Source organism: Anopheles stephensi, chromosome 3, assembly GCF_013141755.1.
Source record: "Anopheles stephensi strain Indian chromosome 3, UCI_ANSTEP_V1.0, whole genome shotgun sequence".
NCBI classification, from domain to species: domain Eukaryota; kingdom Metazoa; phylum Arthropoda; class Insecta; order Diptera; family Culicidae; genus Anopheles; species Anopheles stephensi.
In genome coordinates, this window is record NC_050203.1 from 43497773 (window position 1) to 43524677 (window position 26905).

Below are 26905 nucleotides of genomic sequence, written 5' to 3' on the forward strand. Positions count from 1 at the left end.
AAACAGACGTGAAACGTATTCACGGATTGGGCACGGGACATGAATTTACCATTTAATTTGCTTCCACAAACTGGTTGATCTGGCCCGGATGGGATTTGAACCCCAGTCCTGCCGTGTGAAGGCCGGCACCGCTGACGCTTCTGCCACCGGACCGTTATACACACGTTCAAATCACACGCTTACAAACACATATTAAAAGCAAAAACAAAAAAGGGAAGGGTAACGATCAATGGATGCAACATTTTTCAATCGACTAAGCTGAACAAGAATAGTATTTAAAACCATTTGACCTCACGTATGTTTACAAAGATAATTTTTATTTTTTATTTTTGTAACTTTGCTATACAATTCAATTACGAACGACCTTAGTTTGATGCTTTTGACCCTTGAAGGTACTCCAAAAAGTAATCGTAATGCAAATGTTTCAATCCGTTGATTGAATTTGCAAATTTCAGAACTTGCTTCTTGTTAGAACTATTCTTTAACATTTCTCTCTTTGATATCTTCGAGGCCAATGACATCCGATGATTTTTACCATATTTAACTTTCGGAGAACGTGGAATTTCTGGATTGAACACCATCTCCGAGCAGTCATAGTTTGTGTAAAATTCTCCCGGGGTCCTACAAACAAAAATCAATCAATCGATTTCTTTCCATGTGTGTATGAACAATGTTTTCCATAATCTCAAACGTAACTATACTTACAGTGTTCTGCCAGCAGCGATCGGCACGGTGTCGGAGTTGTTCAGAACATTGGTTATCATTTTACGTACGGTCGGATGATAATGGCGTGCCATGCAACTACTTTCGTACAGTGCGCTGCAATTTGCGTTAGCGAATTCTGGTTCATCATTAAACGGATCGAACTTCCCCGAACCGACGACGGCATCCGTATCCAGCAGGATGTCAAGTTTTTGATTCATATGGATACAGCTTCGAATCAACGATATGAGACCAAGGGATCCATTGGGCAGAACTTGTAGGCACAGCGTTGAAAGACGTTTGACAAAGCTCACGTAACGGTGGTACGTTACATTTCGACGCCGTTTGAATAGAATGATGTCCAAGGTTTTCAGAATGGTTTCCATATCATCATGGTTTTTACCTGTAAATGATCAATGCGCGTGAGAAATCCACTCAGGCTATAGCATTAACCTAAATATTTTTCACCTAGGTTTTGCTTACCTGCATTGACGAAAAGTAAATTTTTGTAAAAATGGGAATAGAATCTTGCCGGATCAATGTTAAGCACCTCTCCCTGCCCACTGAGTATGATGAACACCGTTTGGATGCAGTGCAGCTGCTCTCTGTACCCCAGCTCTACATTTTCCAACAAGTTGTTCAACAGTTCGATCAGATCGGCATAAAATTCGATATTGATGGTATGTGCAAATTTGGATAATCCTTCTAGCGTCACGCTCAGAACTTTGGAGTCCGGGTAACGTTTTAGAATTTTGAAGTAAATCATGAATGTTAGCTTCGATATTTCAGTAAGCTTGCGGCGCACGACTTGCTTACTTTCCTCAGCCTTTGTTTCAAAAATGTCTTTTTCAAGCTCTGCCAGCTTTTTCTTGCGTTTCCGTTCCTTGCGAGACATGTTGATAACGTACGACTTATGCTTTTCTAGCTTTTGCTTTTTTAGCTCTAGCAACACGTCATCGTTCATGTTTATGCGGTTAATTTGCAAGTATTTCAAACATGAAATCATCTCCGGGTATATGTTGCGCTGTTTTTTCTTTATCAGCATATTGATGTGGCGCACGGTCTGCAACAAGAAAATACAGAACGAAGCGTTATATGCTTTTTTGGTTGTGATAAATTTGCCATCCCACTTACATGATGCGTCAAATCCAAGCGAGTATCGGTTTTGAACAAGGAACTGAAGCAAGCGTGTACCATTTTGCGTATAGGTTCCTTCGTGTTGTTCAACATTAAAACCAGCACCTGTACGATGTTCGGAGTGAAGTTGAAGTACGGGTGTGCTAGTACTAGATCGCACATACACTGCACCGCCATTTCCAACAGTTGGCGTGTTTCGATGGATTGCTTTTCCGAATGTTTCAGTTTCCGGGTGTAATTACTTATGAGACCCTCCAAGTGCTTCAGCAGCTGCTTATAGTAAGTAAGAAGCTTGTGTTCAAAGTTAACACGTGCCAGTGTGTCTTTTTTCACTGAAAAGTAAAACGCAACAAAATTGAGTGTCTGTTCCCCCTGAACTCTAAAATCGAAACATTTCGCCACTTACACTTTTGTTGCTCCTTGTCAACAATACCAATGCGATACTCTGGCACAATGTCTTTGAAGACTTCAACAAGCGAAATCATCGCAGTTTTACGAACCGCCAAAAGGTTGATGGACCCGTCCCGGTTTGTTTCCTTCAGCAAGTCTAGCAAGGCACTAACATTTTCGATCCTCGCCTCTGGGTTTTCCAGTATTGCCGCACAGGTTACGCCTATGTAGAATTGTTTTTCTTTAATTTGCTCATCTCGTTTGAACAGAATGTCGGTCAGCGACAATACTGCTGGCTCGGTAGGATGTGTTTCAGACAAATTTGCCTCCGCATCTTCTGGTGGATCGTTGCTTGATTCAGCTAAGTTTGTATCGAACCTGTTCTCTATCTGCTTAGGAATGGTTCTGCTTATCAAGCCCTTTCCTTTGATTTTGATGGGCAGTAAATGATCCACACTATCGTGGATTTTCATTTCTGTTAACACTCGCTTCTGATACCTCGCTTCCATCTCCTCAACTTTGTCGGTAGCTATTTTCTTCACCGTTGTTTTAGCTCCAAGCCCATATTTCGGCTTAACGCCAGCAGCGGTCTTATTCTTCCCTTTTACGAGCACATGTGGAGATTTCCGCCCTAGAAAGGAGTAAACGTTTAATGTACACACAAACTAAATTAAGTTACTACAGCCTATATGATCAGTTTACCTATGCTTTTCGGTTTGGCTTTGATTGATTTTTTCACTGACTTATCCATTATTACTGCTGTATAACGATACTTTTTGTGATTTCCTACAGCTGAATAGTTGTGTTGTTTACGCGCCTGCAATCGCCGCAGCCACATGGATTCTGTTAGCGGGCCGTATGACAGCACAAACATCCTATGAAAATGACAAATGGGAGACACAGAATAAAAGTCAAGGTATATACATCTGAGCTACTTTTTCAGTTTTTTTTTGGTTTGGGTGTAAAGATATAAATTTGGATTTTTTTTATGAGACTTGTCGTAAAGTCAAAGAATATTGATAAGAAAAAATCCTACAACATCTACCCGTTTCAGGTTCAATTCCTGTCTAAATTTCAGATAATGTGTGAAATGTGAGCAGATTTTTTCCATCTATTTATTGTGATTGTTTATGTATGTCTAAGCGCCGCAAATCGAAAATTACATAGGGTAACTGTACCAGTTTTCGGCAGAGGCCCAAAGCCTCCATTAATAAACGGTTTTAAAAAAAGCTAATTTTGTAAAACAATAGCGGTAAGGCGAAAGAAAACGTATATCACAATACAAACATACAGCGTGATCACACACATACATAGTAGTACATAGTTTTCAGCCCTGCCTACGGGGAGACGGTCTGGGTAGGATTTGAATCCCGGTCCTATCATGTGAAGACCGGCGCCGTTATTGCCTCGGCCTCCGGACTGCCCCTGATGAACAGTTCTAGCCTGCAGAAAAGTGGTACAGTTGCCCTAACTCTATTCAGTAAACATTATTAAACGGCATCAGTAGAAGGTTCCCTTAGCTGTAAATAAACATCTCGTAGACGTCAAAAATTCACAGAATCAATAGCTGTTTCCAGGTGTTATGTTTTGTACATTGTACGAAGCTGTCCGCTAGACAAAGGCAGGCCGAAGCTGCTAGCTAAGTTGTTATTCTAATTTATCGTGATCGGATTGTTTTGCTAGTAGGTAAGGTGTGTTTTTTCAACGTAATAATAAAAGTCTCATGATTGTTGTTTGCCATTGTTTTCAGCACAGTGTATCAAAACACATTAGCTGACATCAAGCGGAGCACAAAAGAATGAATGTCGTAGAGATTGAAAATTTTGGAACCTGTATCATTTGTCCTTACAACAAGGCGCATGTTATTCCGGCTGCACGCATACAAAGACATTTGTTCAAATGCCGACGCCAAAACCCGAAAGCAAAGATAGCGGTGTGCCGCTTCAATACGTCGCATCATATCCCTGAAGCAGAATTGAAGGCACACGAGAGGAATTGTCCGGACCGGGTTTTGGTTGAAGTCTACATGTACCCAATGGACAGCGAGATCCCTGCATCGTCGAAAATACCGATGCCGCAGGCGGAATATAATGGGATGTACGATGCTTCAGGTTACAACCCAACGGAGGAAGAAAACTGGGATAATATGGATGCTACGCCCTATAATCCAGAAGCATATTGCCGAAATAACCCTATTGTCAGGAAGGCGACGCATAAGACGCATGCTGAGAAAAAAAAGTTTTATGAGGAAGAGCAGGTTCGTATTACTACGCTACTGAAGCAACGCGAGGAAAAGAAATAAATCCGGATGCTGTAATGGTTTGTGTATGTTAACTACACATACACAGATTTTTGTTTGTTCGACATTAACGATAATGCTTCGTGTTTCATCGAAGTATTTAAGACATGTATCATTTAATATTAAGTGTTATACTTTTTCGGTTCGCATAGGCTAACCGTTTTCATAAATAAATCAGTAATTGTGCCTTGAGTAGGAAGCGTGCATATCTGAAGGATTGTTTCTTATTCCGATTTACATTGATAACAACATTACAAGTTTCACTGAAGCGCTAGATCACGTAATCTTCTTCAGGACGTGAGTGCTTCGTGATTAGCCGCGACAAGCTATCCGCTTTCCCGAACTTGTACGTAGGAACGTACACGATGTCAAAATCGTAGAGCAAAAGCGTTAGCGCCCACCGCTGCAACCTGTTTGCTTTATAAATACCAGTGCGCATATCCGTATCCGTCCGGTTGAAGAATAAATTTATGCCCAACTTACATTATGTAAAATTACGGCAAATATTACATCTAGAAGATATCGATCAGGTTAGCTATTGTTCATATCAGTTTTGACAACGCCCGCGCCGCGTGCTGCACCACGTTCAGAGACCCATCGGACGATATATGACTGAGCGTGGCTCTGAGACCAACGGAAAAAGCATCAGCCTCAACTATAATATCCTTGTTGGGGTCGTAATGTGTCAACAGTAGGTCCGAACTTAATATTCGCATGAACATTTCGAAAGCGCTTTGACACTTAGTGCGCCAATCCCAGGATCCTTCCTTCTGCAATAATTCGTCCAAGGGATATCTCAGGTTTCGCATTTGAGGGACAAACCTTCCATAGAAATTAACAGCACCTAAAACGGAACGTACACCGGATACTTGTGTAGGTGGTGGCATGTTAACTATAGCCTCAATATTTGCAGGATCTGGCCGCTAATACGCTAAAATTTAATACGTGGTTCAAATACTTTATCTCCCTTTTAAAAAGCTGCATTTTTCGCGACTGATCTTGAATCCAGCTCACGGAATCTTCTAAATACTGCTCGAAGGTTCTGCCTATGAACTGTCTCATCCATTCCACCAACCTCGATGTCGTCTAAATACGCTGCCACGTCCTTTCGACCCGACAACTTAGTGTCCATTAGTTGCTACAACGCTCCCGGTACCAACTTTACCCCCAGGAGCAAGCGATTATACTCATACAGCTCTCGATGCGTATTATACTTTCTTCTACTACCTCCAGTAGGGACGCGTATGAATGATCTATTTGGCTAAAAAACAGTCGATTTGCCAAGCGTGGCAAATATATCTTCCGGACGAGGGTAGAGGTACTGAAGTGGTTGCACCGCTCTCTCAAACCTGTAGAGTAATCTCCACAGATGCGTATTGCACCGCACTAGCTAGCCTTGCATAGCCTTGCGCAACCCAGGAAAAGAAATCAGCGTGTAATGATTCCTTCTTCAACTCCTTCTCTCAAAACTAGCTGTACTTTATACTTCTTGCAGCATCTTGCTTCATATGCGAGGAATGCTCCACAGGTTAAAAACATCCAGAAGGTGTCTTCTGGATCTCAGGAGTTTATCTCGCCCGTAGTAGGCACGATTCTCCCTAAAAAAAACAAATGCAATGCGCTTCCGGATTTTGTTGCTTACGTTGTTGTTCGAAGTAACGATCGTGTCAAGGTAGCAGAACTACTCTACTATCTCAAGATCGTCGCCGTCAACTAATACTCTGCTTCCGAGTCGTGCTCTATCATGGTCAGAGCCTCCAGCAAGCACGTACTTTGTCTTCGTCGCAATGATTCTCAATGCAATCCTATCGACCTCGCGTTTTAGTCTGGTGTACGCCTCGCACACCGCCGCGTATCCGTCCGATGATGTCGATGTCATTCGCGAAACCAAGGAAATGGAGAGACCGGGTGAAAATGGTGCCCCTGATGTCGAAGCCCGCGCTTCGCATGACACTTTCGAGAGCGGTGTTAAACAACACACAAGAGAGTCCGTCTCCTTGCTTCAGTCTAATGAAATTAGAACGATTCCGACAGCATGTACGACACTGTCACCTTGCACTGCACACCGTCCATAGTAGCCCTCAATATCCGTACATTTTTCGCAGAGAATCTGTACTGACGCATGATGTTCCATAGCTCGATCCGATCTATGGTATCGTAGGCTGCCTTGAAGTCGATAAACAGGGCGTGCATGGGGATTTGGTGTTCTCGGCACTTCTACAGGATCTGGGATAGAGTAAAGATTTGGTCGGTTGTGGATTGTCCTCCAATAAATCCAGCTTGGTACTTTCCGACGAAATCTGTAGCAAAGGGCGTAAGTCTGCAGATTATCATGTAGGTAGCATTCAGGACTGTGATTGTTCGGAAGTTAGCCTTGACTGGACTGTAGTCTGTTGCTCTTATTGTACTCTGGATTAATGACACTCAGCTTCCAAGCGTCCGGTAGTTCTTTCTAGTCCCATATCCTGACAATCCAGCCGATGCATAATCGTGACAAGCCTATTCGGTCCCATTTTGAACAGGTCTGCCACCAGCCCATCGCTGCTAGACGACTTGTAGGATGTCAGCTGGCTGATGGCACTGATGACTTCTTCCAAGGATGGCGGGATCACTTCGTCTTTGTCGTGCTGGCTGTTGAAGTGCTGTTATCTTATGCTTTCTGTGCCTGGTCCATTTTCATCTGCATGTACTCCGTTCAGGTGTCCGTTGAAGTAACACTTCCACCTGTCGATCACATCTCGCTCGTCCGACAGGATATCTTCCTTGTGCGTTGCGGCACATGGCGATCATAGGATAAAGCCACTTCGTAAGGCAGTCAACATCCCTTAAAACTTGTGAGTTTCCCCCGAATGAAATAGCTGCTCCATCAGCTGCTCATCCAACTTCTCGAAGCTGTGCTTCTGTGGTGTCTCCAGGGTTAGCTGAATCGAGGTGCATGTTGGAAAAAGATGCTGCGCATGGTTATATCAGCCCGCATATATTCACTCATTAATCGTCAACCATCCGATCACTTGTATCTCCCATATGACCAGAAACGCCGTACCAAGCTCATGCTTTTCAACTCCGCTCTGGTAGATCATGCAACAATTGCGATTGGGGCGCTCCGTGACTCCTTTCGTGCATCTAGGGGGACTTTACAAACTGGATCATATGATGTAATTTTCCATGCCATGGTGCCATCAACGTTGGTGCCATCAACGAACATTTCTTAGAGTTTCTAATTGTAATGGCTCCTACATTGTCTTTCTCACATCTTCTTCTTGTGTTTTGGTACTACAACCTCGAGAGGTTGTGTGGCCTGCCACTTTTTACATTCCGTGGCTTGATTTTACCCGTAGCTGCATAGTCACACCTGCGTATGGGAAGGTGGTCCGCATGGGATTTGAACCCCGGCCTTGTCGTGTAAAGACCGGCGCCAGTATCGCCTCTGCTATCCGATCGACCCTTTCGCATGACCGCGTCCACACACAGGCGGCCAAAAATCCTTCTGAGCATCTTCGTCGCGAACGCGGCTAATTTGATTTCTTCAGTATTGTAGTAAGTTCATGACTTATAGGCGTATGTACCTGGGACTCTAAATGTTCTTTACAGACCAAGCTTCGACCGTCGTGACAGGTATTTTAAGTGGAGAAGTTTCGTCAGACTGTTGTATGACCTGTTGGCTGCCAGCACCCTTGAGGGCAACTCAACATCAATGTTGTTGTGTCCACCAGACAAATATCAGATAGATGTAGTTTAATACGGCTGTAAAGATGTGATCGCCTCTCTGTACATTAATTCTGTTTAAATCAGCGTTTGTTAGCAGTTAAATGCACCATCGGGTTGGATTTTACCTCGCTAATCTTCAACCCCAGGATTAGCGCCTCTGCTCGATCCTTTGCTCAGCTTCTGCTACAAAGGAGAGCCACAAACCAATGATGTCTATTTCATGGCAAATTTGTTGAGGATTGAGTTATAGAAGACAGTTCCCATAGAACTGTCATAGAAGGCATTTAAGTCATAGAAGGCCCTATCTAGTGCCATATTAAAGAAAATTTTGACAAGCCAATATCCTCCCTTGCTAAGGACTCTTAAAATTTTCCATTCTTCTTTACCTGGTATGTGGTGGTCATTGTCATTCCAACAATCCTGGTTAGCTTGGCCGGAATGTCGAAACAGTTATTGGTAGGAGTATAGCTAATGCTCCGCCATTTTCTAGAAGAATCGCCGCAGGGATCTTGAGGATCTGGTCAGTTGTTGATCGGAATCCTCTCTGATAGTTTTCTTTTATTTTTTCGAAGAATAGGTCCATAGTCCTTCTTGCAATATCAGGAAGAAAATCTTGTAGGAAGTATTAAACACCATATTACCTCTGTAGTTGCTGCACTCTACCCTCTTGTATATGCGATAGACAATGCCGAGATTATAATCGCAAGGCATTGATTCGCTATCCCATATTTCAGAAATAAAGTGATTTGATGAATTGGTTAAACTGCAATTGGAGCAGCACTCGCTTCACTGATTTTGATCAGTTCCGTTTGTGCCTGGTGCTTTATTGTTCTTGAGCTGATGGTTAACCTTCGGAGGTGCCTCGATGCTAGTTGGCAGTGGCGTAATATCATCTTCTAGTAGAGTCACTAGCTGTTCGTTGAATTGATCATTTGAAAATTTATGTTTATGCTGATCAAGCCCCTTGGAGGCCTAAGACGCATGCTGTATTACATGATACTTTTGGCAAAGTCTTCAAGGAATCTCTTACACGAAGCATCCTATGCTAGGCCAGCAATTCGAGTCTCCTTATACCTACACCCCTTATACGAGGTAGCTGATGGGGCTTTAGGCGATCGCCTACGCTGCCTACTGTTAAATCTGCGGTTGTCTCTTCTTTTATCTACTCCGTTTCGGTGGCTGTAAATAGCACATCTACCTGTCGGAAAATCATAATTCGTATTTATTAATTTATTATTTAATGTAACGAGCCGTGAACCACCCTTGAAGCAAAAATAATGTTTACCATAACTGAAGCTGGCATCTATTAAATTTTAGAGTATTTTTTGGCTTCTAAGTCGTGTTTCTAAGTTCTCGATGATACCACGTAATTGTATAGTCAGTCCTTACTACGGAGGGACAATCTCCTACCTACATACGATCCTATCCTAAGTAATTATATAGTCACAAGTTCCTAAGTGTGAACTTGTGACTATATAATTACGTGTATCAAGAGACACGTGATTGCCCGTTTGACCGGACGCATCGGCCGTCGGTCTGATCAGCTAGAAACAGCGCCCTGTCGACCGACGCAACAAAGGCGACGTAGCGATCAACATCCGGCGACAGGATCAACGACCACTCAACTCGCTGACCCAGCGCGGAACATCCGGCAGTATCCATGTCGCACACAGCAGACCAGCATAACAGCGGATCGAACGGCTTTATCAATATCAGTTCTTATTTGGAAATCAAAGTTAGAGGACGCGCCTCTAGTGTTTGAAATAAAGTTATTTTAAACTCAAACCGTGCCCGTTTTATATTCTAAATTTTTGACGGCACGGTTTTTTCTTGCTTGTTGGCATAACGACCTGTTAGGTCATGCCTGCCATTTCTGGCTTACTAGACTTATTGATATTGCATAGTTGGATAGTCTGTCCTCACTATGGAGATACGGCCCAGATGGGATTTGAACCCCGGTTCTGCCGTGTGAAGACCGGCGCCGCTGTCACATCAACTACCACGCCGGCCCTACCATTATTATTATCAATTATATGGATAATAAACAATTTCTCTAATATTTTTTTGAACTTAGAGTAAACACGGTACTGATTTCACGTCGTCGTTCCTTTTTAATCATGCCCAAATAAGGGACCAAAAAATATTTTGTCTCTGTTCGATGCGATAATTTATACTGTTTCTTAACCTTCCTTCCACTTACTGTGGAAACATGGAACAGTAAAAATCTTGAAGTATAAATAAAACTTAGTGTTGATTCCACTTACTTAATAGCCGTTTTTTTGTCATCGGTACTTCAAAAGTGCGATACCTGTTTCCACAGGACAGGGCTAGGCATCAAATCCCACCAAGACCAGACCGCCTCCCTATATACAGGTATGGTTATCTATTTATTTATTTATATTTTTAGTATTACGGCATGACGCCGTATTGCCAACACCGCTTGTGTTGACGATTACAAATTCACAAAAATTATCTAGTTGTAATCTAGTTATGATTACCTAGATACGGATAAAATTTAGCCAAAGAAAGCCAGAATTGGCAGGACGAGACCAACCGGACCGGAGGTTGTAGTGCCAAAGAAGAAGTTTAATAAGGAAACATTTCCAAGGGTTGAAACAGAAGGAGCGGTCCGGTGGCCGAGGTGACAGAGACGCCGGTCGTCACACGGCAGGACTGAGGTACAAATCCCATCAAGATCGCCTCCCCGTGCGCTGGGCTAACTACTTTGCGTCGGGTAAAATCAAAGTCACAGAAAGTCAGAAATGACAGGCCGAGACCGTCCGACCGTCCGGTCATCTGCGAAGCCAAGGAATCCAGAGACCGGGTGTTAATCGTGCCCGGATGTCGAAGCCCGGGCTTACTTTCTGTCACTATGGAAAAGTAGAATTCTGCCATCGCTGCTACCACACGTGCAGCATGGGATTTTCTGTCAAACAGGAGGAGAGCAGAAATTTTGACATAGAAATTCCGGAATTATTCCAACCAAAATTACCACGTGTAATAGGGCTATAAAAGAGAGTCCGTCCCCTTGCCTCATGCTGATTGCCGATGAGATTCAAACTATTCCGACAACGTGTTCGGCACTCTCACCAGTGGCGGATCAAGCCTCCGATCGAATCCGTTGAATGGATATTCAGAGGCCATATGGAAATATTACATGAGGCTTCTTATGGAGATGAATATATCTAACTGATCGAGGCTCCCAGCACCAAATATGCATCTTACAGGTATGCATACCCCTTGAGGCTCCTTGAAAGCTGTGGGCCCCAAGCATCTGCTTAGCTTGCTTATACTATGATCCACCCCTGTTCACACTGTCCATTGTGACCCTCATCCGCAGTGCCAGCTTCCCAGAGAAGGTCACTTTGAAGTATCTAGGGCTCCCGGCATTTCTGGATGATCTGCCGTAGAGGAAAGTTTTTTTTTCCGTGACCGATTTCCCTCCGACAAATTCCGTTCCGTTGTCACCCATTTTGTGTGTTGGATGAGTTTCCAATCGTCCGGTAGCTCTTCGTGGTCCCAGATACTAACTTAACAGCCGATGCATAATAGTGACAAGTCTCTTCGGCCCCATTTTGAACAGTTTCGCCACCAGCCCATCGCTGCCAGCTGACTTGCATTTGAGCTGTAGGATGGCATTGATGGGTTCGTCTAAGGATGGAATGGGCACTTGCTGCTCTCCTCTGCTGCCTACGCCTGGTTCGATATCTCCTGAATTTGCTTCGTTCAGCGGTCGGTTGAAGTAGCATTTCCACCTGTCGATCACCTCTCGCTCGTCCGACAGGATATTTGTCCGCGTTGTGACACATAGCGATGAGAGTGAAACCGCTTCATGCCACTGTCAACATCCTGTAGAACTTCGAGATTTCCGCGACTGAGATAGCTGCTTCATCAACTGCTCGTGCAACACTTCGAAGTTGCTGCCTTTTCGTGTATAATTTTTCACATTCTGACGGATGTCGCGCTGGAGCGTACGGATAGGCATTGCGTTCTTCGTGGAAAATCAACATTCATCATCAAACCATTCCTTTCTCTGGTTACGTGTCACACGACCAACTATTTACTCGCCCGTGCTGCTGATGGCTTTCTTCATCATGCGCCAATGGTCATCGTGGGATATCGCCTGGATATTAGGACGAATTCATGAAGAGCTGCCTTTAAGAAACAAGTAATTGTAGTTTGCAGAAATTTAATCGTTATACAGCTTTGAAGATGAAATCTTATAATACGTATTTAAAAAATGAAAGTCATTGTTTTAGCTTCACGGCCACTGGATTTTGTTTGTAGGGGCTCTTTACTGATGGCCGTAAAAAGGAATCGAAGAAGGAAAAAAGAAGAGTGAGGATGTTAATAATCCTCTATTATTATTTATTTTCTCCCCGTATCAAGATTGCAAATAACATCATCCGAAATAATGTTATTGATATGTTAAACAAGATGAAAGATCCCTCTACAGTTATTCATTTTGCTGCTATGAAAGCTTAACTCATACTCCTCTTTCATTTGCTCTTCCAATATCCGATTCCGAGGGTTTACTTGCTTCATATTTTTGATGCCGCACATCGATGAAACACCAAGAAAAGATATCGAGGTGATTCTGCGTTGTTCTCCAAATCGTGCTAAATGCTGCTATGCACATGTTGTTTTACTATCTAATGTACGATCTTTTGCGATCGGAACGAAATGCTTAAATTCTCGTACTGCAGATCATGTAGTTGGAATATTACCATTTTACCATTTTTATTAGCTCAATATTTTGAAATAAAATAATGGTTAGTTTAAACAGATTAGAAAAAGCTATTTTTTTAATTATTTGTACATGAATTGCAAAGTTGTCTCTTGAAAAATATTGGAAATGATGAATTAACATTATAAGTATTGAACACTTGTATTACTTATTCTACATGGAAAAAGAGCTGGTCAACACATAACAAACGGATTGTTTACGTTTCATTCGGCCCCGCCTACTGCTTAAAAACGATCGAGAATGCATGAAAACTGTATCTACAGGCCGTCGGCACACGATTAAGTACGGCAAACTGCGCCAACACGCAGTGATGCGATCGTACATAGCGGTTAGTTAGTTGAAACCATGTGGGATACCAACAACGACATGGTGCAACGTGATAGGTTTTTCGAGAGCGAATGCATTGGATACCGAGCACTGTGTGACAGATCATTGAAAGCAGATGAATCTTCAAATCGAAAACTGACTTTCGGCATCGAGCGTTTGTTGAGTATGCCGACCACTGCACAGCGCGAGATAAACCGATGCGAAACTATCCTGTCCGGCTCCTGTAATGAAGATGGACAAATTTACAGTAAATGTGACTGTTGTGACGAATACAAAGGCAATGAACTTTTGTCTAACTTCTCAAAGTTTTTCATCAGTGACAGTGATATGAGCCCGGGAAGAGCAAAGTACGGTTACAGTGAATGTAAACCAAATGTACAGGAATGTGGAGAAACAAGTGATTATGTGGCGTTCGGGGCAGCATGCAAAAACGATAAAAGTTATGCTAAAGTAATACGTAAACCGCTGCCGCTACGAATTGGAAATGTGCAATTAGGTATGTGTTTAACCTATGTACTTGATTCGATTGATTTTGGATAACGTTTAACGATAGAATGAGAAATATTTCATAAAGAGCAAAGTGCAACATACTGACAATGTACTGGTTTTTGTACACGACAGCATCGATATTGATTCCCGGCAACAGGGTGAATAAAACGTTGTAAAAAAAAAGGTTGTAGAAGATGAATGGAAGGAAGGAAGACATTAAAAAACGGAAATCCGACATTGCTTGAAGCAAACATGGAATTTAATCTAAATAGTGTTAAGGTATAACAAATGTGCTAAAAGGGGGCGTTCAAACCTAGACCAAACAATTTCATCAGCGTCAGAAATTGCAGCCCTGGTTCATTCCAAGTGGTACAGTGCCATCGACAAAAGAAGAGCCTTCTCTTTAAAAGAGTAGACAAAAACGGTTTAGTAAAATTGTCGTAACGAATTTACATACTTTAAAAGTAATTATTTAAATCAGCTTCCAGCCCCTGTTAGCATGCATACAAAAAGTGGCGCCGGATTTTCAAACAGTTTGATCGTGAGTCAAATCTCGTTGGGTCCGGTCCTCGCACGCAAGGCTAATGATTTTCGTTTTACTTTTGCTAATAGTTCAGTCATTACGTGAAAATCAAATTCAATGTCATTCAAGAATGTTTGACCATGTTTTTTTATTTGAACACGGGTTTAGGTGTTGGTTAATGTTGGTGGTTGGAAAAATTGTGCTCTTAACTATACGAGCGCCTTTAAAAAACAGCAAGCTTCGCTCACTGTTAAGTTTCATCTTAACTTAACAAACTCACTTAACTTCCAACTTTTTAATAAATGTCGATTCTTTGTTTGAAATGAATATGAGCTGTGTTTTTTTTATTCTGAGATAACGGCCTGGCCGTATTGCTGAATAAGAACCTCGAAAGGTCCTAGACTGCCATTTCTGGCTCCCTTTGACTTGATTTTACCCGTCGCTGGATAGTCAGCAGTCCATACGGGAGGCGGTCCTGATGCCCCGCTCCTTGCGTGTTACGACCGGCGTTGCTATTGCATCGGCCACCTCATCTTGAACGTAATGTTGTAATCGCAAAGGGTAAAAACTTTGCAAGAATAAAAAATATAACTCATAATTGAAGGGTCTGATCAAGCATTTGATCCAGTGCGTTAGAGAGTATGTACATGTACATCCCGATGTAAATAACGCAAGGCACAGATAGACAAACATTCAAAAAGCGAATCAGGGCTGCCAATGATTGCACAGTATTATAGGCTGTTATAATTCTTTAATTGTGTGAATTATTTCTATTCTATAATTCTGTAAAATATAAACTACAATTCTCGTCCTTCGAACCGTAGCACGTTCTATCGGGCCCATTTTTGAATCAATAAAAAAAATTGATACAAGTTTAACTACCAACAGAAATCAAATGATATTCATAATTCGAGAACCGGTACAATTGATAACTTGTTTGTTTTGCTTTGGTACTTATTTTTTCACATCTTTCGATTTTTCCCATTTTATCTTGCCGTTTTCCGTTTTCTTAGGACTGATGCAGTCAAATAGTGGGTTTTTACTGCAATATGGTCTTTATACTATTATAAATGAGTTTATTGAATTTTTATCGCGGCAATAATCTGTGTCCACATTGCTATCATTCAAAATTAGATAACAGGTACACTTTTCATTTTAAATTGTAGTGTTCAGTTATCTTTACAATCCTGCAAACAATCTACAATAAATATGCAAACCCATATTGAAAAATTGTTGGAATATAATTTACTATTTGAGTGTATCTCGATTATGTTTTCCACTTTACATCAACCTGTACGACTAAACAACGAACGCGCAGCAATTGCCATAAATCAAATGTTATTCCGCCGAAGCACACGCATAGTTTACATCTTTGGAACGATACTGTTTACGACATGAGTTACTGTTTGTTTGTCCAATTTTGAATATTTAGATTCCAAACGTAGCGACCAATGATGCAAGGCACTTGCTGCTCTTACTTTTTTGCCTAAGCTAGACGGGTAGTCGGTTTTAGCCTGTCTATTCCAGTTGACTGGCTATGTCTGCGACTTATTGATTTACGCATGGGCGTTTGGTTAGCTCCGCGCACGTCGTTTACGTTGGTTCGGATCCCACGTAAAGTATAGCAACAAATATTGTATGATCATTACTTTTCCCCTCATTATCCAAAATCGACGCATATTGTGACGCACTGTTCGAACATCTGCACTACATATTTTTCTCCGCTCTTCCCTAAACGTTCTATTGGAGTGTGTTTTAACCAATCATTGTTAGTCACTGGTTTTCGTTAAAGCTGTGAAACATAATTAATTATATCCAATAAACAATTCCAATTGAATGCTGGGGAAACCTTTCTAAAATTATCGTTTGTTTTGTTTACCGGAACCACTGCTCCGTTTAAAACTCTTTCTTACGGCGCGTTGCTTATTACGGCGATCGAGTAAACGAGCAAGGAGACCCCTGAGGTCCAAAACCTCTATAATTCTATTAACAGCAAGAACACAACATTTTCGGCTGCCTTCGTCTATTTGTTTTCCTTCTCCTTCTAGTTATGGTGTCGATTGATATCGTTCTACTGGGTTGTTCTCACCTAGGTTCGTGGATATCGTTCATAGGACTCTGCCATCAGATGATCTCAAAAAGTGGAAGAGTTCAGTTTGTTATGTTGTAAGTCTAAATAATCAGACATATTGGATTGTGGTGTTTACAAATTTGAAAATGAGAAAAAAAAACAATACAAACACCTAGCTGACGATAACAAAGTGCATTCGGTAGCAAAGATGTCAAACTGTTCATAATAATCATATTTGTTTCGAACACCGCTTGCTTGCTTGTTGTTCCTCATAAGCGCTGTAAACTTTATGAGCTGTTATTTTTATGGCAATCATTCGAGGTAGTAGGTCAACAAACTTGCTCCTTGAGGGAGCGTTGTTTGAAACGTAACCAAAACAAGGTTTGAGGTGTATTTTTAGGAAAAGCAACATTTGATCACTGATTGGATGGTACTGCTTCCCTGCAGCTACTGCACCGGCTTTGTAAATCAAGTGCTTCAATTTTACGAGCGTGTGGAATGCGCTCATGAATGTGATAGCGTTGTAAAATCAACCGATGCTGCTTTCATATTATGCGCTGTAATTATTACTTAATCTATATTCTGGACCATACTTACGGAAGCCTGCAACGCCTCCCCTGTCCATATATTTGATCTGAGAATACGTCGTCCGGAGTCATTTTCATGACAAGACCACCGGAGCACCTGAGTTAGGCCTGTCCAATTCGCTGTGCAATGGTGAGATTACTCTTTCAGCTCGTTAAGTTCGTCATAATGACGACTCCTCGATTGTCGACTTCACCATACTGAGTTTTTTTCTCTCGAACGCGACCAAGAGGCCAACAGAACAATAATGCTATCCGTTTTAAAAAATGATAAATAGAAAAGTTGGAGGCATAGGTATAAATGGTGTTGTGCAACGTTGTAGAGAATAAAAATATTTGTTTTCTAATATTTTTTTAAACTTTTACACACACTAATAAATATTTTTCACTGACTTGAAATTTGCATTATTCAATTGTTTGAGTTGCAGTGCAGTAAGTATTGCATCATAATGTTTCTTTCGATCACCGAACAGAACAACTTCTTTTAACAACAATAATTATTTTCTGTTACACTTATGTTTAGCTCTTATTTCAGTGGAAACTATACATCGAATCCCTCAACTCACTCCGTTATTTTCTTATATGCTCACCATCACGAACAACTTGATCATGTTATAACAGTTTCTGCCCTTATTATTTCCACATTGCCTCAACTCTTTCGGAAGGTGTTTTGCTCCGTTTCGGTCGAACATTTTCCTGAACTTCTTCTTTGCAAAAGGTTTAAAATTCTTGTATTGTGTTCTGAATAGAAACTTCTCTATTTTCAGTATTTCTGTTTTCCGTGCCCATGCTTTGTATCGGAACTTGAGGTCGTGATGGTCTTGATTCAAAAATATCTAAAAGAACGTTCAGAGATGAGTTCGAATTATATGCCATATGTAAGTTTTCTTCTCTTTTTCGCAACTGATTTATATGTGATCGAACTACCTTCTTTTTTCGTCATCATATTCGATTAATACATTGTAGTTTACGGTTCCGATACGTTTACCAATAATGGTTCCAGCCATCCAATAATATTTGTTTTTAACAAATATTTTTGCGTACACTTTCGCTCCAGCTGCGAAAAACCGTTTGAAATCTGATGAAACGTTCGGAACAATGTCCTGTAGTGTTTGAAGGCGTTGAACGGCAAACGTGAAGAAATGTTTCGATCTTCGTTGATTGTAAGTTAAGATCTTTTCAATGTATCAACATACCTTTGAGCTTGTCCGTTGGATTGGGGATGGTAGAGGGAGCTGTACGTAAATGTTGAAAATCACATCTTTTCGAAAAAAATTGCGAGTTGTTAAGATATGAACTGCGTCCAATTATCCGTCACAACAGTTGTTAGAAATCGAAATATCTAAAATATTTCATCTAGAAATTCAATCACGGCCAGTGACGTAAGGGTATTTATTACCTTGACCTCGGGCCATTTTGTGTGTGCATCTACAACAATTAAAAAATGTTTGTTGAAAATTGGTCCAGCAAAATCAAGATGTATTCGCTCCCAAGGGTTTGATGTTTGAGGCCAGGGATGAGGCTGAACTCTAGGTGGAGATTTTGAATGAATGGCACAGTTGACACAGGTCTTGACAAAATGTTCGATTGCTCTATCCATTTTTGGTCAAAATGCATAACTTCTAGCGATAGCTTTCATACGTTCGATGCCAGGATGATCACGATGTAGTTGTTTCAGTACTAGATTTCGATAATTACATGGAAACACCAAACGATATCCTACGATGATACACCCTCTGATAACAGTAATAGCTTCGGGAAAAAGATAAAATTCACTAACGGTTTCATTTTCGATGTAAACTGCACTTGCAAGCCAACCTTGCTGATGGAATCGCTTCACTTCTTGGAGAACAGAACATTTCAATGTAGCTTTCTGCATCATATAGAATGTGATAGGAAACGATTGTATTGCTTCGTCCAAAGATACATCGATATCTTCTTCCAATTTGACTGATGCAATAATGAATTCTTCATCTGGTTTCGTATGACTGTCAATCAGGCGCGATAGTACGTCTGCGTAACCAAACTGAGTAGTCGACACATTTTCGATTTAAAAATCGTAGCATAGGAGAGTTAGTGCCCATCGTTGTAATCGGTTCACAGTATGTAAGGGAATTGTTTTTTTTTACTTCCAAAGATATGTAGAAGTGGTTGAAGATCTGTTTGAAGCTTAAATTCTTGTCTAAAATCATCCTATGGAATCTCGTGAGAGCAAACACTAATGCTAAGCCTTCCTTCTCTATTTGACTATAAGCTGCTTCAGGTTTAGTTAGTGTGCGTGATGCATGCGAAATCGCTTTCATAGATGCGTCAGTATAACGATGCAATGCTACTGCTCCAACACCTGATTTCGATGCGTCAGCAGTTATGATGATCTTTTGAGTTGGGTCATAATGCGTTAACAGCTGTTCAGATTTCGAAATGTCCTTAATTTTATAAAATGAATTTTGACAAACCGTTGACCAATGAAATTTGACATCTTTCTTCAGTAAAGCATCAAGCGGGTGTCGATATTTACGCTTTTCCATACAAATTTCGAATAAAAATTAACGACACCTAAAAACGAGCGTAGACAGGTTACATCAGTTGGGGCGGGCATTTTTGAAGTTGCTTCTATTTTCGCAGGATCCGGTCGCAAACCATTTGCATCCACAACGTGTCCAAGATATTTGAAATGATGTTGAAGAATGCTGCATTTCTCCTCACGAAGATGAAACCCAAATTCTTCCAGTCGCTTGAATAACGCTCTCAGGCAGTCATGATGTTCTGACACTATTTTGCTAAAAACTATGTTTTGTATTCTGTGTACTCACGTTCGATTTATTCGCTAAAATTACAATTAGTTGACTTAAGATACAACAGATAAAATATAGTTAACGGAAACGATAAGTCCATTTTGCCGGTCGAGGGAGAAGTCCGACACTCATGGGCTACCTGTGTCCTGGTGCTCACGTCATCAAGGTGCCCATCGACAGTCACTTGTGAGTGGCACATAAAGCGCAGCATACAAAGGCTCTCAACACTATGATATTATGTAAAAACGATTCGACTCCTTCGAGATCTGGTATCATTCCGCTCATTAACTGTTTAAATGCACCTGGAGCTGACTTAACACCGGATGCTAATCTGTTGAAACGCTAGTGTCCTCGATGAGTGTTGATAGTCAACAATTCTTTCGATTTTTCGTCAACTTCTACTTGAAGATACTTACTTACTTGTCAGGCGCTACAACCGCTTTGCGGTCTTGGCCTGCTGCAATAATCCTCGATACCGCTCACGGTTTGGCACAAATGCGGGGCCAAAAATCCTTCTGAGCATCTTCCTCTCGAACGCGGCTAAGTGGGCTTCGTCAGTTTTAGGCAGAGCCCATGTCTCAGAGGCGTATGTGAGTCCGTCGCGACAGGTATTTAGAGTGGAAAAGTTTCCTCAGGCTGTAGTATGACCCGTTGGCAGCCAGCACCAATGCGCGTAACTCAACATCAATGTTATTGTCGGTGCTGACTTTTGACCCCAGATAGGTGAAGTTTTGGACGACTTCGAAGGTGCGGTCACCTATCTGTACATCACCCCTGCGTAAATCAGTGTTTGTTAGCAGGGTTGCTGGTGGTGCCACCATAATTTTGGTTTTCGCTTCGTTAATCTCCAACCCGAAGTTCTGTGCCGCACGCGCGATCTTTTGATAAGCTTCTGCTTCATAGGAGAGCCTCAAACCAATGATGTCTATGTCATCAGCGTATGCCAGGATCTGAATTGACTTATAGAAGATGGTCCTCGAAGTTTCCACCTCCGAGTCGCGGATGGCTCTCTCTAGCACCAGGTTGAAAAGGAGACAGGCAAGCCCATCTCCCTGGCGCAAGCCCTTGGTGGTAAGAAAGGGCCCTGAGAGTTTTCCATCCCCCTTCACCTGGCATGTGATGTTGGCCATTATTATTCTTACAAGCCTGGTAAGCTTGGCCGGGATTCCAAAAGAGCTCATTGCGTCGTACAGTTTTACCCTGACTATGCTATCGTATGCGGCTTTAAAATCGATGAAGAGATGGTAGGAGTGGAGCTTCTGCTCCACCATCTTCTCCAAGATTTGCCGCATCGTGAAGATCTGGTCAGTGGTTGATTCCACTTGAAGATAGGCATCCGAAAAATCAATGATACTGAAAAGCTTACAGCCATTCAGTTTGGAGAAAATGTCTTCAGGCAAAGGCAAAGGATAATTATTCGATTCCAGCGCTGCGTTAAGACCAGGGGAATAATCAGCACAAATCCTAACTTTCCCATTCGGTTTCTTCACGATGACAATAGGAGCGGTCCATTGAGAAAAATCGACCGGGGTGATGATTCCCAAGTGTTACAAACGAGAAAGTTCTTCATCAACTTTCACCAACGAAGTAAATGGTACAGGACGTTTAGGCTTGAAAAACGGTTGCGCATCTAGTTTCAAATATAACTTCAACTTTGTTTTCTTGTAAAGTCACATATCACAGTATCGCTAAACCATTTGGAAAAATAGCCTTGTAATGATTAATTGGTAATTGAGATGCACATACCTGGTTACAGATCGTTGCGCTGGATTCTTATCACAGGTGAAATAGTTCTATCCAAAGACCAAACAAATTCAGTCCTGAGTAACTCGTCACGAAACACGTTTCTTGTTTGGTTAAACCTCAGAATACGATCGTACAAGATAAATTACCAATTATGTGTAGCGGCTTTCTATTCACAGTTCTAGCTTGATTCGATGGTTTGAGTTCTGGAGATCCGAGCCTTTTCCAACTGTGTTTTGAGCTGATGGTGATGTGTTATGCTGTATCGAACTGCATTTTGATTGGAACTTCCTGTATAGCGACAGAAAATTTTTTTCGATGATCTTCTGTTAACCGTTTCACTGAGAATAATGCATTTGCTGTCTTTTTTTTCGTTGCTTTCTTGTCTCCAGTTTTGAATGAGGATCTTGCAGTACCCTTCTTTGTGTCGAGTTTTGTTGCAAGCTTTACATGTATGCCTAGAATAGGGGCAATCCCTAGCATAATGCATTCCACCGCATTGCCAACATGGAGTTCTTGGTGAAGGAGTAGATCCTTTGATTAATGGAGTTGAAATTTTTCCAGTGACCGGCTGTTGAGCAACAACCTTCCATTTCTTCTTTTGAATTGCACAAGTCGATGAAAATGGTGACAGTTTCTTTTCTTCCACAAGAGCATTGTCTGACATTCAGTGAGTGGTGTTTCCAACTTCAGCTCTTCTTCTTCTTCGAAACTTTCCAAGACTTCGCTATAGAAGACGGATTTTTGCTGAATCTTCCAAATTAGCACAATCGATTTGGAAAAAATCTTCATACCCCGTGAACAACTTTTCAAACACTTAAACATTTTCTGGGTCGTAGCAAAACTCACGGATGTTAGAAGACATGACAGATTGGACTATGAGTTCCGGATTGTTGAGTAGTCCTGAACCGGATGAAAAATGCCAACGTTCCATCATTGACATTAGTTTGTTCGTTTTGTTCGACCAGCATATTGAAAAGATCACTATTTTCGGAAGTAGATGAAAGAAGTCAGTCAGTTAGTCTAAGGAGTTGCCATTTTCAAGTTCTGCACGATTGCCGCCAAATGTTACACTTCTGTAAACTTTTATTTAGCTCTTATTTTAGTGGAAACTATACATCGAATAATCCTTCAACTCACTCCGTTCGTTTCTTATATGCACACCTTCACGGATAACTTGATCGTGTTATAACATTTTCACACATTTTACATTAAAACAAGTAATTTTTTTGCAGTGTTTTAGTGTGTGTAAAACGTATAAAAAATACCCAGAGGTCCTGGATATTGTTCGGCTGCGTCCGAATAAGCTGCGCGTTTTCGCAAATGACTGGCTAAAAATCAATGCCATTGCAGCAGATCCGTCCTATACAGAGGATTACTTGGTATACATACTCGGAGGGCTGATGTGGTGGGCATCGATGATGTCGATGACGATGAATACCTACTAGAAGAAATCATAACGTATTGAGAGGGGGCATACCTGCAACAGTCAACTCCTCGAGACAAGGTCCTTGAAGTAAAAAAAAAATAGTACGCTTCAAGCATGGTCGACGGATCACCTTTGATAGCACAATTCTCCTGAATTATCTCCTTTTCAAGGGACTTCTTGACTTCGACATGCTTTCATCGTTTGCGGAAAATGAAGCGTTTCCCAATCAGGCTCCCCTCACGGGAGTCAAGCGATCGAATTATCCTAGGCTGCCAATGAAAAAGAGACCTAGAAAGAAATCTTCTCATCCCAAAAAGCACCAAGGTGTCACAAAAAGAACACCACCTCCTGCTCTGGATAATCCCACACATTCTGCTGGCACCTCCTTCTTCTTCTTCTTCCTTGGCACTACAACCTCGAGAGGACTCGGCCTGCCATTGCTGGCTTTCTGTGACTTAATTTTACCCGTAGTAAAGTAGTCAGCCCTACGTACGGGGGAGGCGGTCTGGATGGGATTTGAACCCCGGACGTTAAACGAGAGCGCCGTTGGGGCCCAAATAAGGCCACAGCGGCCTCCCCTCCCCACAATTTTTGAAGAACCTCACACTCTTTGCTGGTTCTGAAATTTTGGCAAAGAAATTTTTGAGACCTCACACTCTTTGGTGGGATGCGGACTGCCAAGCTGCATTCTCACCGAAGAGGAGTATAGAGCTACTGCCTATACTAAAGGGCAAGTGCAGTAACATTTACTTACAGCAAAGAAGATAAGCTACTGAAGAAGGTATGTAAACAATTTCTCTCCTTCCACTTCTCTCAGTTTCCTGTAGAGCATGGCGAGAAGGATGCAATATAGCAGAGCGTCCAGGGAGAGTGAAACAGTTTCCGGAGCATGGCTTGAACCATTTGCTGAGAAATCTGCCCAGATTTCACTCAAACACCTCCTTTAGTACAAAGTGCACCTGGTAGTGATTCCTTAAATGGTCGAGCTTTCACTTAAACTGTACTCCAGCAATAATTCCTCGTCAGTAATGGATCGTATCAGGAACAAGTTGTTCCACAACCCTTCAGACCTGGCGAAGAAGCAGGTTGAAGAAGAGCCTTTTCAACATCATGTTGGTGCTTAACACTGTCCCGTTGGAATGGAGAGAGGTGAAGGTTATCGCCCTGTTGAAACCTGGCAAACCAGCATCAGAGTACGACTCGTATCGACCGTTTTCGATGCTATCGTGTCTGCGAAAACTATTTGAGAAAAAGATTCTTTTTAGATTGGACAACTGGCTCGAATCCAACGGCCTTTTGTCTAGTACCCAATTTGGATTTCGCAAAGGTAAGGGTACTAACGATTGCTTGGCGCTTCTTGTATCCGAATTAGAGCTGGCTCATTCTCGAAACGAAATGATGGCCTCTCTATTTCTTGACATCAAGGGGGCTTTTGACTCAGTATCAGTACATGTGCCGTGTCAAAAATCAGAAACTACGGGGTTAAGCCAAACATTAAATATAATCGTTTTTAACTTCCTTTCTGAAAAGGCGATGAATTTCGATAACGGCTATTCGAAAATTACGAGTGTCAGTTTCCACGGACTAGCACAAGGGTCCTGCTGCAACCCCTTGTAGTATATTTTCTACGTCAACGACATTCATACTTGCCGTGCTCCAGAATGCAGCTTACGGCAATTAGCGGATAAAGGTGTTGTATCAGTCGCCAGCAACAACATCCTCGACCTTCAAAGACCTTTGTAAACTTCACTGGACAACCTAGGCTTTGAGTTCATCATCACTATTGGTGGAATAGTTCTTCAGGACCGATTAAAAATCAGCAAACTAACAGGTTTCTAAGCAACGGTGTTGTTTTTGGTTGGCTTTGGTTGCTTGGTTGGCATCTAATCCCATTCGGACCGTTTCCCTGTAAAAACAACTGCCTTTACCGGTATGCCTGATATGTAACATAAATAATTCTAGTAAACCATTATATGGGGCGATCCGATAGCCAAGGCGATAGGGGTTTGGTTTTTCTCTTTTAAATGGTAGATTATAATAATATAATATTTTCTTTGTCATTATTATTCTGTATTCAAAGAGTGCAAGATCAGATTTTAATCCTTCCCGTAAACTTTATACTTACTACAGGAAAAGACGATTTCACCTCACTCCAAACAGCAGAATCGATCACATTTCCACGCACAACAACGACGATAACATCTCGCTCCGTAGACTCATGGCGATGTGATGCAGTAGCAGCTCCATTCATTGATAAATTCAATGAATGTTCTTTATATAAAGTACAATCACCATCGGTGGACGTTACTAGCTTACGATCCAACAGCGGTATATCTTCGGCCTTTAGTAAATCAGGGAGTCAGGCTATCATTTCACGGCGTAAAAGATCGTGGTCTCGAGCAGTGTTTAGCAGTTTACAACGAAAAGGGCTCGAAAAGACATTTCAAGAACAAAAATATATTACTAAGCCCGATAGAAAGCGCCTAGCTGCTACTCTTGGACTGCACGATGCACAGGTAACTACAGCGTTGCTCTTACAGAGATTGAATTCATTGAATGAGGACTCATAACCCCTAGTAGTAACTGCATGTTTTCGGATTTTGTATTCAAGATGAAGAATTTTTTTCACCTTCAGACAGTATCAATAATACAGCCTCATTTTGCCTATAAAGTAAAAACAGTTTGAATATATTTTTCCATTCGATCGATCACAAATTGTACTATTTACATTTTTCTTTATATTGTAGGTAAAGGTGTGGTTTCAAAATCGCCGCATGAAGTGGCGACACATGGTTAAAAACACTTCGTTACTTTCAATTCCTCACCATAAAGAGATTGACCACTCTCAGGCGGCATCACCGACCTACATGAATTCTGACATGCCAGAAATGTTAGTCTTGGACGTCAGCGAAGAAAATGAAGACGACGATGTAATAATTGATTAGATATCAATGGTAAAAACACGTGTTAATAAATATACAATGCGGATTGTATTGCATGCGTTAAGTAAAATGACATATTCCAAAATTATGTTACACGAAACAAATAATTATTCTGCTAATCTGAAGCGAAACCATGAAAAACAGTAAATCTTTTTCAATTAGTATATCACTTAAAAGCTTTTTCGCCGCATGAGCAAATCGAAAAAAAAATCAGGGTTCGTTCTTGCATTTTGCTTTTTAGTTTTCCGATAAATGTTGATAAATTGGAACTTAAAACAGGGGTGGAGCGCATGAAATATGCACCTTCACAAATATTTTCCGGACCAACCAGTGGCACTGTGAATTAATGAGCAAATGCCATACAAATTGCTGCGTAACAGTGCCATGATCATGGTATGACGAAAACAAAAACTACACTGCTTGGCAATATTTTCAACAGTTACTTACCGATCGGCGGTTGGGGCGGTCCGGTGGCCGAGGAGACAGCGGCGCCAGTCTTCACACGGCAGGGCCGGGGTTCAAATCCCATCCAGACCAGCCTCCCCGTACGTAGGGCTGACTACTTTACTATGGGTAAAATTAAGTCACAGAAAGCCAGAAATTGGCAGGCCGAGACCTCTCGAGGTTGTAGTGCCAAGGAAGAAGAAGACTTACCGTTCCTTCTATTATTTCCCGTTGAGAAAGTTTAACCAACAATCTTTTTCAATCAATTTTGAATCTTTTTAAAATGCGTACATTGACATTGCGACATCGCATGGGGTGGTGATAATACGACGTCTTTCCGTAATAAATAATATATAAAATTAAAATTAAATGGATTTTGAATTGCTGTGGGTTTGTAATCATTACAAAAGTTCTAATAAATCCCGGTTTTTGCATTTATGAAATATGCAAACAATTGGACATCTTCAACAAGGTTGCAAATAATTTGGGAAAATTAAGCGTATACTTACTTCTAATGTGTTGAGTATTAAGTTTAATTTGGTTATTTGTTGTAATGTAGGGCTCCGTTGATCAAT

At 41.5% G+C, this 26905-nt stretch overlaps 3 protein-coding genes across 6 annotated transcripts; 2 read left to right on the plus strand and 1 right to left on the minus strand.

Moving 5' to 3' along the window:
- Nucleotides 1–296: 296 nt before the first annotated feature.
- On the minus strand, nt 297–3096 carry LOC118510946 (nucleolar complex protein 3 homolog). Its single transcript, XM_036053384.1, has 6 exons — nt 2932–3096; nt 2246–2860; nt 1837–2171; nt 1186–1765; nt 706–1105; nt 297–621 (listed from the first exon to the last, which is right to left on the minus strand). Exons 1-6 carry the CDS (start codon nt 3065–3067, stop codon nt 366–368), a joined length of 2322 nt encoding a protein of 773 aa, XP_035909277.1. The 5' UTR covers nt 3068–3096; the 3' UTR covers nt 297–365.
- A 632-nt stretch (nt 3097–3728) lies between these two features.
- Nucleotides 3729–4742, plus strand: LOC118510949 (gametocyte-specific factor 1 homolog). Of its 4 annotated transcripts, none has more exons than XM_036053392.1 (2): nt 3729–3915; nt 3985–4742. In XM_036053392.1, the coding sequence occupies exon 2, from the start codon at nt 4028–4030 to the stop codon at nt 4529–4531; it is 504 nt and encodes a 167-aa protein (XP_035909285.1). In that variant the 5' UTR covers nt 3729–3915; nt 3985–4027; the 3' UTR covers nt 4532–4742. The 4 variants fall into 4 exon arrangements, with proteins under 4 accessions (XP_035909285.1, XP_035909286.1, XP_035909284.1 ...); XM_036053393.1 differs by having other exon boundaries at nt 3729–3911; XM_036053391.1 differs by having other exon boundaries at nt 3734–3911; nt 3980–4742.
- Nucleotides 4743–13292: 8550 nt separating this feature from the next.
- On the plus strand, nt 13293–26312 carry LOC118510950. The gene is made up of 3 exons (XM_036053394.1): nt 13293–13806; nt 25075–25460; nt 25692–26312. The coding sequence occupies exons 1-3, from the start codon at nt 13329–13331 to the stop codon at nt 25887–25889; spliced, it is 1062 nt and encodes a 353-aa protein (XP_035909287.1). The 5' UTR covers nt 13293–13328; the 3' UTR covers nt 25890–26312.
- Nucleotides 26313–26905: the final 593 nt, after the last annotated feature.